General features: G+C 29.2%; 1 protein-coding gene across 5 annotated transcripts in view; it reads right to left on the bottom strand.

Annotated features, from left to right (window-relative positions):
* Positions 1–7,710: 7,710 nt before the first annotated feature.
* The window catches only part of LOC122848241 (transcription factor Sp9-like), a 74,973-nt gene continuing 67,654 nt past the window's right edge, over positions 7,711–15,029 (bottom strand). For 4 of the 5 annotated variants that reach the window (XM_044146177.1, XM_044146175.1, XM_044146176.1 and 1 more), the window contains 2 exons: positions 12,057–13,113; positions 7,711–11,988 (listed from right to left, as the gene is read on the bottom strand). In XM_044146177.1, the coding sequence (XP_044002112.1) occupies positions 11,153–11,988; positions 12,057–13,113 (1,893 nt within the window). In that variant the 3' untranslated portion in view covers positions 7,711–11,152. Of the gene's footprint in view, positions 13,114–15,029 lie in introns of all 5 variants that reach the window. The other variant, XM_044146179.1, reaches the window with a different exon arrangement.

Raw genomic sequence — 15,029 nt, 5'->3', positions numbered from 1 at the left:
TATTTTATTTTTTGAAATATATTATAAGAATGTTTTATCAAAAATTGATCCATATAAATTATTTTTTATTGTTGAAAATATTTGACAAAACATTTTATTAAAAGCACATGATTTTTCTGTCACAAGTTTTTATTTATTTTTTTTAAATAATGATCTTAAATCAATACTTGAAATTTTTCAAAAATTTTTAAATTTTATTCAAAGGAAAAAGTGTATTATATTTTTGCCTCCATTGTTGAAGATTCAAGTAGGGAAAAATCTGGTCAAATAATTTTTAAGACTCTTCAAGTGTTTGTTTAAATAAAATGGGGAAAAAAAATTATCTTCAGGGATTGTTTGCTCATCCAAATTGGCTGTTTACATGTATGAGAAAGTTAACTATGAAAAAAAAAAAAAATAAATATTGTAGTTTTGATGTAGAAAAGTGTGGTATACAAATCCCAGAGGATTACGCGGGTAATGGTCCCACGAGGGGTCACACTTTTCATGTATAAAAATAATGTTATATACACACAGGGGTAGGCGTGATAAATAAACTCTCGTTTTCTATATAAAAGTCTCGTAAACTCTATTTCTATCAGATTTTTCTTTTTTTTTTTTTATTTTTCCTCGGCATGATACGTTGCAATTTTCACCGGTTATTTTCTGGGAATTGATCTCTTTTGCATCGAATTCGTATACAATTTTGGGACATTTGGAATCATTGCTGTTTGGGGAACTATTCAGCGTTATTTAATGACCAAAAAGTAGGCGTGTAACAATGACCAAATTCATCACACTATCTAAAAATAATAAATTACTAATTTTCAAATAATTTATGTCTATAATTTTCCACGTTTGATCAATAAAAATTATTTAAAAGCAAAAGAATTATCAATTGAAATTTAATTTAATTATGTATTCATTTAAATTGTTTATAAAAATTATTATCACTTTTTTTTTGGCTAAAAAATATAAACAATTCATTTGATGAATAAATATTAAAAATATTATTTTTTTACGTTTAATAAATTAGTTATTTTTAATAATATTGTAATAATAAAAAAATATGTATTTTAGGAATTTAAAATTTGTTTTATATTATTTTATAATAAAAAAAAAAAAAATTATTGATGGTAATAAAAAGAAAAGTCAATGAAAAGTTTATTAAAAAATATAAAAATAATAAAGTTTTACTGTATCATTATGTTTCCAAGTTTCATGACTAATGCAGTGGAAAATTTAAATCATTTCACATTTATTGGATAGTATAAATATCATTGACTTGTGATTCTTACATTTATTTATTCCACCCAGTGTATTTTTAAGTAAGGGAAAAATTAAATTACTACTATCAATGCCTAGGTGCACATATATTTTCAAGATATTTATAAACTACATGACTTTTTCCAGTTATTTTAATTTACCCCTTTTTTTTTTTTTTCGTTTTTCATTATAAATGCTAGTTACATACGAATGACAATAAAAAACTTTTAAATGAAAAATTTTCTTTAAAAATAAATGATAATAAAAGTATACAGAAAAATAAATTAATGTATGATATTTTTTTTTAATTTATTTGATGATTTTTTGTACCTAGCAGGTGTTTAAAAAAATATTATTATGATAAAGCTTGTAGAGCTTTTTAAAAACAGCTAAAAGCAGTGAAAAAAATTAATTTTATATTCGAATTTGCAGCTAAACTTGAATATTATTAAAAAACAATTTTTGTTTGTTTTTTTTTTTTGTAAAGTGTAATCAAATAATCATGCTGATGCCTAGAAAATTCTAGGTTATTTCAGAAGCTTTTATTCACGATGATTATAACAGAAGCTTGATGTTAAATTTCTCCCAAGAAACAGCACAACAAGATGATGGGATTTATCGAACATCTCGAGTCTCGACAAGAGGAAACAAGATGATTGGGTATGAACATGGCGCCATATTCGATCAATGTTTATTTTTCTTATTTCCATTCATCATCAGTCTGATCAGTACATACCTCTCATCATACACATTACATTAAAATTAACCATGAGAACATACTACATTCGATGCAAACAATGATTCACAATAAAGCCTCATCAAATGAAAAGAAAAAAAAATAATAATGATACATAATAAAAAAAAAAATAAATAAATAAAATTTGCAATAAAAAATATCTGCATGTGCAATATTAATTTTAAGGAATAATTGTCTTTTGCGGTTGATGGTTTATAAAGAGGATCAAAAGAACGGAAGACAGCAATTCATAAGTTGAAAATAACCGTTGAAAAAAATAAATTAAATAAAAATATTTTTGGGTAAGAAAAAAAAATATATATACAAGACAGGCCAGGGTACGATGCGTGAAACTACAATCATGGACCAACGCCCTGGGTAATGGACCAACCGTCGTTCTTTTCGCACTTTGTGTCACAACGTATCAGCATCTTAATTTCAATTCAAATCACCCTTGACATATTCAACGAGACGTAAATATATTTAGCGCGTGCTTATAACTGAAAAAAACAAAAACAAAAAAAATCTAAATATTTAAAAACAAATAAACATAATTAAATTAAATATAATAAATAAATTTTTACGCAGGTGATATATTTGAATTACCTTCTTTTTAATTACGAATAAAACAATGGTATATTCGACCACACCTTGTGTCATTGTTTAGCTATTTTTAAGTATTATTAACACACGAGTAATCAACAATATAATTATTATTGTCGATTGTTTTTTAATATGAATTTATGATTAAAAATTTATTCATTTATTTATTTATTTATTCATTTATTTGTTTATTGTAATTTAATTAACAGAATAAATTAAACTTATCAAGCAATTTCACACTGGATGTGATGATTTATAAATTATTATTTAAAAAATTTATATTAATATTAGTACACATGATGTCTTGTGTATTCAAAAAGCTCTATTGTTTTTTTTGTTTACACATCATAATACTAGTTTTACACTTGACCAGTTACACTGATTTTTTAATTAAGCTGTAGAATTTTTATAAAGCGGTAAACAATACAGCATATAGAACAATAAATAATAATAAAAATATTTTTATTTGTATGAAAATATTCATCTTTACATATCGTGCAAAATTCTCTTTCTGTTTTTCACGTTAAATTGCCAGATGTTTCGCATGTGGCTAGCATATAAATTTTTAATTTTTTTGTATTTATTAATTTTTGTTTACCTCTTGTTAATTTAAAATTTAAAAAAAAATAAAAAAAATAAATAAAGTTTGTTGGTTTTATTTTTTAGGTGTGATATGATGCTCATTATGCAATGATACTTTTTTTAGGACATCAATCAGTATTTGGCAGTGGGTGGATACCTCCGGTGGTGTATGACATCCCGCAAAGAAATATTTGACACCATCAACGACAATGTGTCAAGAACAGAAACGACAAAGTTACGTATATTTAAGTCGGTTTAATCTATTGATATTCAATACAACCAGAAAAATTATTAGAATATTTTTCCGGACGTGGGTGTGTTTTATGCAGATGGATTTACGTAAACTTATGTTTAATAATTGAATAAATTATGCTACATCTTCATTGGTTAACTCTAGACTTTTAAAATTAAATAAATAAAATTAAATAAAAAAATAAGTATTAAATTTTATCAAACAATTAAATGTACTTGTATGTAAAATTATATTCTTTTTAAAAAAGTTTCCTTACGTATTGGTAAAATGAAATTAAAAACTTTAAGTAAACGTATTAATATTTTCCTTTGTTGAATTTTTAACAACTTGATTTCTTGTTTATAAAGTGATTAAACAGGCAAAGTAATTTACAATTTATTGTAAAGACCTATTACGTATTGAAAAAAAAAAAATTACCTTGAATAGAATATGAGTGTGAATGGTCAAAGAAGTGCAATAGCGTCTTTAAATTTTTAAATACATGTCGACTATTTTTTTGAAGGGGAAAAAGTCAGTTATGTGATATAGGGTTGGCAAGTCCGTGGAGGGTATATATATTTTTATTCCAAGAATGAAACGTTTAATCATGCTTGGCAATTAGCGTGATTCACGGCTGACGTCTTTATCCGCGGCAGGCCACGTAACAGCTATATGGTTTCTCGTTTATTTTATTCAATTTGTGAAGCTCATTTGACGCCTTTAAATTAGCAATTCATTCAAGGTGTATGAACCTTACCTACACTCATTTTATTCAAGCTGAAATAACCAAAAAAAATAAACAATTAAATGAAAATAAAAATATATTTTCTATTCTGTTAAATAAAAATTAATTTGTCAAACAAAAAAGCCAAATATCAAGAGTAAATAATAAAAATTAAATTCAAAATTAAATTTCAATGATAAATATTTTTTATTATTTTTTCATTTATCATATTTAAAAAATTTAAAAATAATTCTTAAATATTAAAAAATAAAAAATGATTCTTCTCCGTTTTTTAAAAATAATAATAATAATTTTAAAAATATTACATTTTGACATTTAAAAAATTTTAAATAAAAAATTATTTGCAAAATTATTTATCTGTACTTCCTTCTGTTAAATACATGAATAGGTTTTTTAAATTTTTTTTTTTATTCTATTTAAATTTTTTTTACTGAGAGTTACAAAAATAACAGATTGAAATTGGTTGTTTTTTGATGAGCCGTAGATTTCGAGTGATGTGTACATGTGTGTTAACCATATTAGCCAGGAAGTAGACAAGTCATCTCTACTGATGAAATTAAATAGGCCAACAACATGCTCATATTTTTGTCTGTTGTTTTTATAACTCATCAACCACAAAAACAGCAAATTAACTTACCAAGATTAATAACGACCATAGGTTAATTTAATCTCATTATTTTTTTTAATAATTCAATCCAAATTTGTGACCGCAAAATTATTAAACAATCAAAGTCTTGGAAGACTTTAAAAGCAGTTTAAAAACTGCTTATTTTTGTGATCATCCAACAATCCAACAGCAAAGTGCATCAGACATTTAAAATATATATTTATTCAACTTACAAATTATAATTGACAATTAATATTTATTTATATTTATCAATGAAATAAATAAACACTCGAAAAATTCAAGTCGGTCACGCACATTTCACTTGAACTCAATTCATAAAATACGAGAGACAAAGAGCAAGATGTTGTCAAGCAACCGGAAGTTGTGTGTGGGTTCAACCTTTTTTTTTATTATTTAATTTTTTTTTTTTTTTTTCAATTTTTTATTACTTTATTTTTCTTAATGTCCATTTATCACATCAGTATATTTATACACATTTATTCTTCATCTCATTTACCGAGATTATTAAATCAGATATAACCGAAAAATATTGAATTGATTTTTGCTTGTCATTGTTCTTTTTTAAGAATGGTTTTCAGCTTATAATAGCCGGCTTTTGAATGATTGTTTTTTATTCAAAAATAAATGACGAATGATGTTCACGTTCAAATTAATACCCAACACCAAAAATATATTTTATTTATTTATTTATTCTGTTATTTATTTTTCATTTTTTGATATCAATCCGACGTCGTCACGTTGCATGATCGAGTCAATATTATCATAAAGATAAACAGATATAAAAACAAATTAAAAAACACCAAATTATTTATAAATAAATGTATCTTATTTTAGAGTAAATTATATTTTAATAAAAAATGTCATTATCATGATAATTGATTATAAAAATGTCAAAATGCTTTTAGAAAAATATTATTATTTATATGATTTTTTTTTTTCAAAATTACGTTATGCCAACTCTTACCTACTGCCACTATTTATTTTTTTTCTATAATTTTTTTTTATGAATAAAAAAGGGCTGCAAGTGTTCTTTTGATGTTGTCACTTGGCCGACAGTTAACTTGACATAAAACCATAAATCGTTGTCAGTTAAATGCCAACAAAATATGTTACAAAAATATGATATTTTTTGCTGAAAAAGTGTCTTGTAAATTCTATCAAAAATACTACCAAATACAACTTAAATATTTTTACATTTAAATAATTAAAATTAATTAATAAAAATGATTTGAATTGATTATTTTAAATAGGTTAATTAAAGTATAAATTTTATGTAAAAGAAAAAAATAATTCAATGGAAAAATTTATAATTCCCTGGTGATAATAAACCAGATACTTTAATGACCTTTAACGATGATCAATTTGGTCAAATAGGGTGATAATGATATCATTTTTATGGCTATAAAAAAAATCCATATACTGACCACATAATATATATTTCCAAATAAGAAATAAAGACCCTATTTTAATATACATATTTTATAAATGAAAGTTCAAACGTAGAAGTGGTGTTTGTTGACCATTAGCTGGGTCAAATTTTCCCTTGTTATATATACTTGTTCCATGATTAATTATTTTAAATGACCTAATGAGAAATTTCTTGTCTATGTGACACCAAATTTATTATTATCCAGCTGTATAATTGACACTGTATAATTATAGAAAATTACACTACTTGGAAAGGGATAAAAATTACATTTATTCAAGGTTTAATTAGCCAAATTATTTATTCAATTTATTTATTAAAAAAATACGAATATAATTTATTTAAATTAATCAAATTATTTATTTTAAAAGCTTTATTAATTTTTAATATTACTATTTATTTATTATTTTTTTTACAAGTTTATAAAATTAATTTTTTTCAGGTATAAATTGTTGTTTTTTTCAAGTGAAATTTACAGAAAATAGAGAGCTTTTTTAAGGTATTAAAAAGCTCAAAAAATTGATGTTATTTTTGGTGATGATGATGATGATGTAGTCATTTTCAAGTGGATTTTTCTTTTTCAAATATTTGTCAAGTATGATCTTTGGATAACTGCCGACAAAAAAATTTTAATGCTGTTGTTGATCCACTAAAAGGCACCTCAACTGAATTTCGGCACTTTGGTAACAAGATGCGCGTGCCAGACGTCTTTCGTTTGTAGATATCACCCAACACAAGTGTTTGTCTTTTGCTGTAATATATTATTTTTAATTCTTGTTTTTCTTTTTTTTTTTTTTTATTAGCTTTCCCATCAACTGAAAGAAAGATAGAAGAGAAAAAAAAAATGTAAATAATAATTTGTGTGTGGCTGGTCTTCCATGTTGGCCACATGCCCCAGGACCTTGTTAGCGTGACTCTTTATGGATTCCGATTGCATAAACTAGAGAATTATAAAATAGAAAAAAAAAAAAAATAAAACATTTGATGTTTACTTAACGTCAACAGTCATTAAGAAAATTTTTTGAATTAAAATTTATATATTTTTTCATTCGAAATATGTCACCCCAGCACAAATATTATTTAACCCATTTTTTCCCAAATTTAAAAACAAGCCAATAATTATAATTTTAATTTAAATAAGTATATACTATTATTTTTTCATCGAAAATAAATTAACCATATCCGGTGAAAATTTGAAACTGAATATTTCCTCGATCAACTCGATAGAAAAATATGTCAAAAATATATAAAAATGAAAAAAAATTGCTTCCTATTTTTTCGTTAAATAAACAAAAATAATAATAAATAAATTTTTCAAATAGAAAAAAAAAGTATAAAAAAGATCAAGAAGAAAAAATAAAATTAAAAAAAAACATACGAGAGTGTGTGATGTGTCGGTTTGGACTTTGGTAAAATGAGAAGTCATCTAACATGATTTTGGGGTCCTTTTAAATTTTGTTAACTAGGAAAAAATAAAAAATAATTTTTTGACATCATTTCCTTGTGTCATTGCGTGATGCTGTTTAGTGTCAAAAACATAAAAACCACCCACGTGGTCAATGCTCGCCATAGATAAGAAAAAAAAAATAAATAAAAATTAATTAAAATCATAAGCCTAGAAGAAAAAAAAAAAAAAAAAATCTGAAATAAAATAAAATTATAATTACATACAGATGATTGAAAAAAAAAAAAAAATGAGCATTAAAAATCATTGATTAAATAAATAAAATTAACTTAAAATTAACTTAATTATAACGTGATGAAAAATAAATAAAAAAAATTTTTTTTTTTTTTAAATAACTATTGATTTCTTTTTGCGACAATGGAACAAAGAACGATTGGTTTGTGACACAGTGAGGGGGTATGAAAAAATAATACGTGAGTAAAAATAAAAGCATCACACATTTGTATAAAATGTATGCGGCTATAAAATATATATATATATAAATTTGGCATGCGAACAGTGGCTGAGGGGATAACGTTCTAAATTGAATAACAAACCATACCAAAAGCAACTCCACCCTTGGGTTGGTAAATCACCGAGAAGCAATGGCACCCTGCTGAAAGCATCACTACTAAACATTAACCGCACCCCCCGCGAATTGTCGTGGCATGACCCCCAACTTTACTAGTAAAAAATACAAAAAAAAAATTAAACAAAATATATACCCATCTATTTTCTGATTTGCATAACGATCTTATTATTTATCTCTGCTTGTTTAATCCAGACGGATTCATCAATATCAAATGAATATAAAAAAGAAAAAAAAACAAATTCATTTTTATTGTTATTAATTGTTATTGTTATTATTATTATTATTATTTAATTTTTTAATATTGTTTTTTATTTAGTAAATTTTATTGCAGTCGGAAGTGGCTGTTGTATCGTGTATCCACTCTGGTCCCATTGATTCTGATGAGGGTGATGAAGCCAAGTCATTCTCGCTAATAATACCAAATTGAGCACTGCTATCGGTTATCCCAGTTTGATTAACAGCTATTCCCAAATTGTCTGCTACTGCGAACATGCCAAACGCGCGCCATCATGACTGCACGATATATACAATATCCAAATTCCATGTATTTCAATTCTCTTTCAACGGATTAATTTTGAATTTAAATGAATTTAATTTTATATCAACATTTAGTACAACAAAGCTTTTTTTTTTTCGTGCTTGTAGGTTGACCATTAATTAGTTTATATATTTATACAAATTATCTATAGAAAAAAATTTAAAAAATATTTGTTTAATTTACTTTTTCAAAGCCCCGTTGTTAATTAATTTAATCAGCAAATTTTATGATGAATAAAAAAATTAAATAATAATTTACATATTTTTGTAATTTACAACTGGATTTTATTTTTTTTTTTTTATTATTATTTTTTTAGAGGAAAGATATTCAAGTTAATAGAACAAATATTTTTTTTTTTTTTCAAGTAGATAGTGCACCCCAAATCCAACGCGAATGCTGATGTGATGATGGCAGAAAAAAAGTAAAATATATTAACCGATAAATGGAATAGTCACATTAGCGTGTGGTGGAGGGAAAAATAAAAAAAAAAAATATATAAAATATACATAATACAACAACGACGTGCATCATAAAATAGTGGGGGCAAAAGCTTATGTTATGACGGGACATTTCATGGCTCAAAAAATCCGGGAACTAACAGCCCGTGCGATATTACTTGCCGCAAAAAAAAAAAAAAAAAAAGATCTGCTCTTTTTTTTTTTCTTTTTCATCTACCCTTTATACGACTTTCCCCCCTTACTTTTTGACAATGATTTTCTATTATTTATTGACACGAGAATTTGTCATTGGTGCTGGGGCTAAGTATGATATTATTATGTTGAATTTATTAAATCTAATTTTTCATTCGTGGATATCGTAGAAATATATATGCATTCAGACCTTGGAAATTTGGTTAAAAATAAAATTAATAATTACAATTGATATTAGTAATCGGGGTTTTAATTATTTCAATTTTATTTATCATAAATAATTGTTGATAAATTTGAAGACGATTGTTGAATTTTCAACGACACTGGATCATTTTCAAGCATTTTTAAATAAACAATTTAAATTACAACCGGTAAATGAATTTATTTTTAATTTATTCCAATTAATTATTAATAATTTTAATAATATATTTGACAAAAATGATCGTGTGTTGTTGCAACCGCTTATTAAACTTTTTTATTTTAAATAAATAAAATTGCAATGACTAAAAAGACCGAGTATTAATTATCAATAATCAAACAACGGTCGACTTATCTAATAATAAAACAAAGAAAACAAAAAAAAATAAAATAAAGAGAGTAAGAATAAAGTTGGGATCTGTGTGTTTAGGAAGCATATGTGATCATAAATAATCATTAACGCTTCTTTCGTACTCACAAAAGCATCATTTATTAATTTTTTTTTTTATCTCTTTAAAATGAATTTCATAATTTGTTGGTTTTTTTTTTTTTTCATATAATAATACTTCAATAATAATTCAGTTAATTAATAATTAATAATTAATAGTAGTAAAGATACTAAGTTTTTTTTTTTTTTATTTATTTAAACGGGTGGGCGTGATATGGGGCACCATCCGAAAGTGTACACATTATACAAGTTTCCACGCGTCTTTTTTGCTCAAAAGTTGCAACGGGCTGGGAGTTCTGATAAAAGAAAAAATTAAAAACAAATATAAATATAGAAAAAAAGATAAATAAAAAAAAAAGCTATATTTCTTCGTGATATATTATTATTGTTGAAGAAAAATAGATTTTTTTTTTTTCGAAATAATATTAATAAAAATACATTTATGCCCATCACCTGTCGCTAACTTGCACTGTTATTAATTAATAATTTTAAGACGCGTGGAATCTGGGCTGAGATTATAATATAATATCGTACAACCGCGTCGATTCAACCGAACGCATATATATTTATATGTAAGTGTACGTGTACTGTGTAATTGTTGATTTTTATTTTCAATTTTTTTTTTAATTAAAACATTATCTTTTTTTTTTTTTTCTTTTTTTTTTTTATTTCAATACAATATTATATCACTCTAATAATATAATATTTATCTTTCACGCGCTATGTATAGTATTTACAAGTAGATTAAAATTTGACAACAAAGACAGTCATAAAAAGATAGATACAGACAGAGACAGAAAGAGAGAGAGAGAGAGGAGACAGAAATTGAGGAAAAAAAAGAAAGTAAATGTGTGATGCGTGTAATATTTTGTGTCGATGCATTATAGCTGTGTAATGTGATAAAAGGATAATTATTTTCCTATTTTTATTAATATTATAATTATAATTATTATTATTATTATTATTTTCATTTTATCTTACTTGGAATTCAAGTATATTAAATATATAAGTGTCGTAGTTGGATCAGAATATCATGAGAGGATACAATTGAGGAGGATAAGGAGGAATTAATGCGATATAGGAATTTAAAGACTATGTACAGGTGCGGGGGATGAGGGGGATGGAGTCTGAGCATTGCCTGGAGTTCCAGGATTTTGTGTGATTGAGTAGGCGTTATTATTGTTGTTGTTATTGTTTTGACGATTTTGTTGATAGTGATTGTATGTCTGTTGTTGTTGCTGTTGTTGTTGTTGTTGTTGATGGGAATGATGATGTTGATGATTTTGATGAAGATGATGTTGTTGATGAATGAAATTATTCATGTTAAGGGGGTAGGAGGATAGTGATGGGGAGCCCAGGGAGCCCGTTGTGGTTCCACCGGGCCCCACCGGGCTCAGTGCATGCTCATCCCCGCGTGTGGATGGTGCGATTGTACGGATGTTGCGTGATGATGTGGATGGTGCATTAGAGGCGGGAGATGAGGGTGGTGGGGATGGTGTGGAGTCATTGGTGGTGGGGTCATGGGTTGCATCTGCATTGGAGTCATGGGTGTTGTCGTTTGATGGTGATTGACCTGTGATGTTACTACTACGTTGGTGTCCTGGGAGCCCTGTGACACCGCTGCCAGTCCCACTTGACCCGATTGTTGTTGTAATTGTTGTTGGCCCGAGTTGGCTGACTGTGGTGTCACTGGTACACCCGGGACTACCGAATTGGGACTCTGCTGGCTCACGTTGTCCTCGCTGTCTGAGCAGGACTCTGCTGAGGAGCTCCCCGCTCCCCCCTTGGCCTTGCTGGCGCCGCTGGAGCTGTTGCTGCTGTGGGTCTTGACGTGCTTCGCGAGATGATCGCTGCGCATGAACCGCTTGTTGCAGACCGGACAGGCGAATCTCTTTTCGCCGGTGTGGGTTCGAAGGTGCCGCTGCAACTCATCCGAACGTGTGAACCGCTTGCCACAGAAAAGCCAGTTGCAAACAAACGGTCGCTCACCAGTGTGCCACCGTAAGTGGGCCTTCAGATGTGATGTCTTCCCGTAGACCTTGCCGCATCCAGGTATGTGACAGCTATGAATGTTCTTCTTCCTCAAATGAACACCGGCGGGACCAAGTCTTTCGGCCTCTTGACAATTTGGACAATCACAAGTTGCACGACCAGTATAACGTCTTTGTGAACGTGGTGATGGTGCCTGACTGACACCACCACCTGCACCACCTTGAGGACTTCCAGCACCACCACCATTACCATTGTTACCAACATTACCACCATTACCACCATTAATACCACCACCACCACCCCCACCACCTCCACCACCAGGACTGTGATGTGAGTGTAGCCCAAAACCAGGTGGTCCACCAGGTAACATTGACTTGTACGTATCTTGTAATAAATTATGACCAGCTGATGTTGCTGATGATAACAAATGATTACCAGCTAATGCCAAACTTGTTGAATAATCAGCACCATAATTTGCCATTTGTGCATGAACGCCCACAGTGCCACTAACATCGAGCCAACCTCCAGTAGCAGCACCATGAACATCCCACCAGCCATCACCAGCTTTAATACCACCGTGTGTTGCACCAGTCATTGTATTAAAAGGCCATGATTCATATGGATGTCTTCCATATACTGAACCAAGTGTTGCACCTTCAACTTTTCCCAATAAACTATTTTGATGATGATGTGGATCAGCTGGTTGTGCTGATGCTGTACCAGGAAAGTACAAGTCACTACCATATTGTGGGGCTGTTGATGCACATGATGTTATTGGTGCTCGTGCATAACCACCGCCGGTGCTACCTGCACTGCTTGTCGCTGTTGGTCTCTGCGTCACTCCAGTTGTCGTACATCCTCCGCCACCTCCTCCTCCTCCTCCGCCTGATCCAGGATGTTGTGGTGAACTGCCGCTACTTTGTGGACTCTTTTTCCATGGATGAAAACCTTTGCCAACTGCAGCATCGGCAAGGGGTGGTGGACTCTTATTGCTCAATTTGTTACACTGAGCAGCGAGCATTGCCAATGGGGTGCCACGAAGACCAGGATGATCCTAAAATCATAAAAAGAAAAGAAAATTCAATAAATATAATATTCTTTTTTTATAAATCAAAAATTTATATATGTCTATTTATAATTCAACTTGATGATTTATCGTAATATATATCAACAAATGTTTTAATGCGTTATAATGAAAACCGGTTGAGACTTGAGTCAGCCAGGTACAGCCATGACCCGTTATACCTATACATATATATAATCACACGTCTATTAAATTGCTCTTAAACATAATCCAACGCTTCCGTTCCTTCCTGGTAGTCTAGAATATAGTTTCTTTTTTTTTTCACCTCTCAATAATGACACTAAATTGGCGATATATTGGTTTACCTATATATCTCTTTCATGCAGTCTGTATAAACATTTTATAATGCAAATTTATATTCCCCCATGACGACATGACATGGTTCAATAAATTTTTTTTTCACAAAAATAATGGCTATTTGACTTGAATGACTGGCAAGGATGAATATCTAGAGAAACGCAATATACGGATATAGATAATGAGACCAGACGAGGCAAATTTAAGCGGTCTCATCAATGCCAGTTTCATGCAAATCATCTGACTGTTGTCAAGGAGGGTTGTCATATACGATTTGTAATTCTTGGCTGATAGTATAGTAGTGAGGGTGCGACGGCGCTACCAAAAGACAAAAAAAAAAAATAAATGAAACTGAAAAGGGTGAGAGAGAGATGAGCATTGAACAAGATAAAAGCAAAAAATATCTACAACAAAAAAAAAAAGGTATATAGCGCAAGAGAGTATATACAGAATCAGGGACAGAGTCATCAGAGTGTCTACTACTATTTTCTGACTATACAAGAGTTAGAGATTACGAGACAAAGAGTTAAATAAAAAAAACGTAAAGGTTGATGTGCGAGTTTGAGCTGAGAAAAAAAAAACGAAGATGAGACAACTCAAAACAACATATATATATATATTATTTGGCCAGAGAGAAAGGTAAAGAAAAAAAAAAAAAGGTAAAGGGTCCGCGCGGAAGCAGCAGGAAATTAAAGTCTGGCGGCCCGCGGCCATTAGTAGCCGGCGCCATCGAGTCGACACGCCCCCCACGCGGTCCACCGTTACCAAACCAACACAAAAGTTAACCTTAACAAAGAGGACAACTATCTAAAAAAAAAAACCCTTTCCAACAATAATAAAATATAAATTTTGTTATTTTTTTTTTGTCTTCCTTCATTTGTTTTTAATATTTTTTTTATGTTTAATTTTATGACACATCAGTGCTAATATAAATATGTGTATGTGGATTCAAGTGATGTTGACAGAGATTATGTCAGACATTCGTACACAGCAGCCACAGAATCATTTGATTGGACAATACGAATGCTAAAATTTTCCCCTATGAACCAGTAAAGCGAATCAAGGTGAAAAGAGGGTTGGTTGATAAGTATTGAATTGTAGATAGTAATGTATGAGGGAGAGAGAGAAAGAGATGTGAATCTCTGGCGTATCTCTATGTTGGTGTACGAGGGAACCACGCCCTCTTCAAGCTCAACGATTCTTGCAGTAGCTTACGTAGTTACGTACCAGTATACATCAGCTATGTATATGTCTAGTGGTATATAGAGAAGTCAAGGTATTGATCCAGCTAACCGAACAATACGTCGTACCCTCCGGAGACAACGACATCTCTCAATTAGCCATTTTAAAAATACCATGGAATTTTGCAAAATTCATTGTTCGTATAACATAGACTGGTCTCGATAACTGCGTGTCCATAATATATTCGTCAATCTTCTTGTTATTTTTATCATAGACATAATCAAGTATAACAAAAATTCTACTAATTATTTGGTTATGCAAATATTTGAAATAATTAATATTTTTTTTTTTTTTGAATAATTTACTTTGAACGTGTTGGATGAGCGTTAATAGAATTATTGATTAGT

This window comes from Aphidius gifuensis, linkage group LG2 (assembly GCF_014905175.1).
Source record: "Aphidius gifuensis isolate YNYX2018 linkage group LG2, ASM1490517v1, whole genome shotgun sequence".
Classification (NCBI taxonomy): domain Eukaryota; kingdom Metazoa; phylum Arthropoda; class Insecta; order Hymenoptera; family Braconidae; genus Aphidius; species Aphidius gifuensis.
Note: the sequence above shows the minus strand (reverse complement) of the source record. Positions and strands in the feature narration are given on the sequence as shown.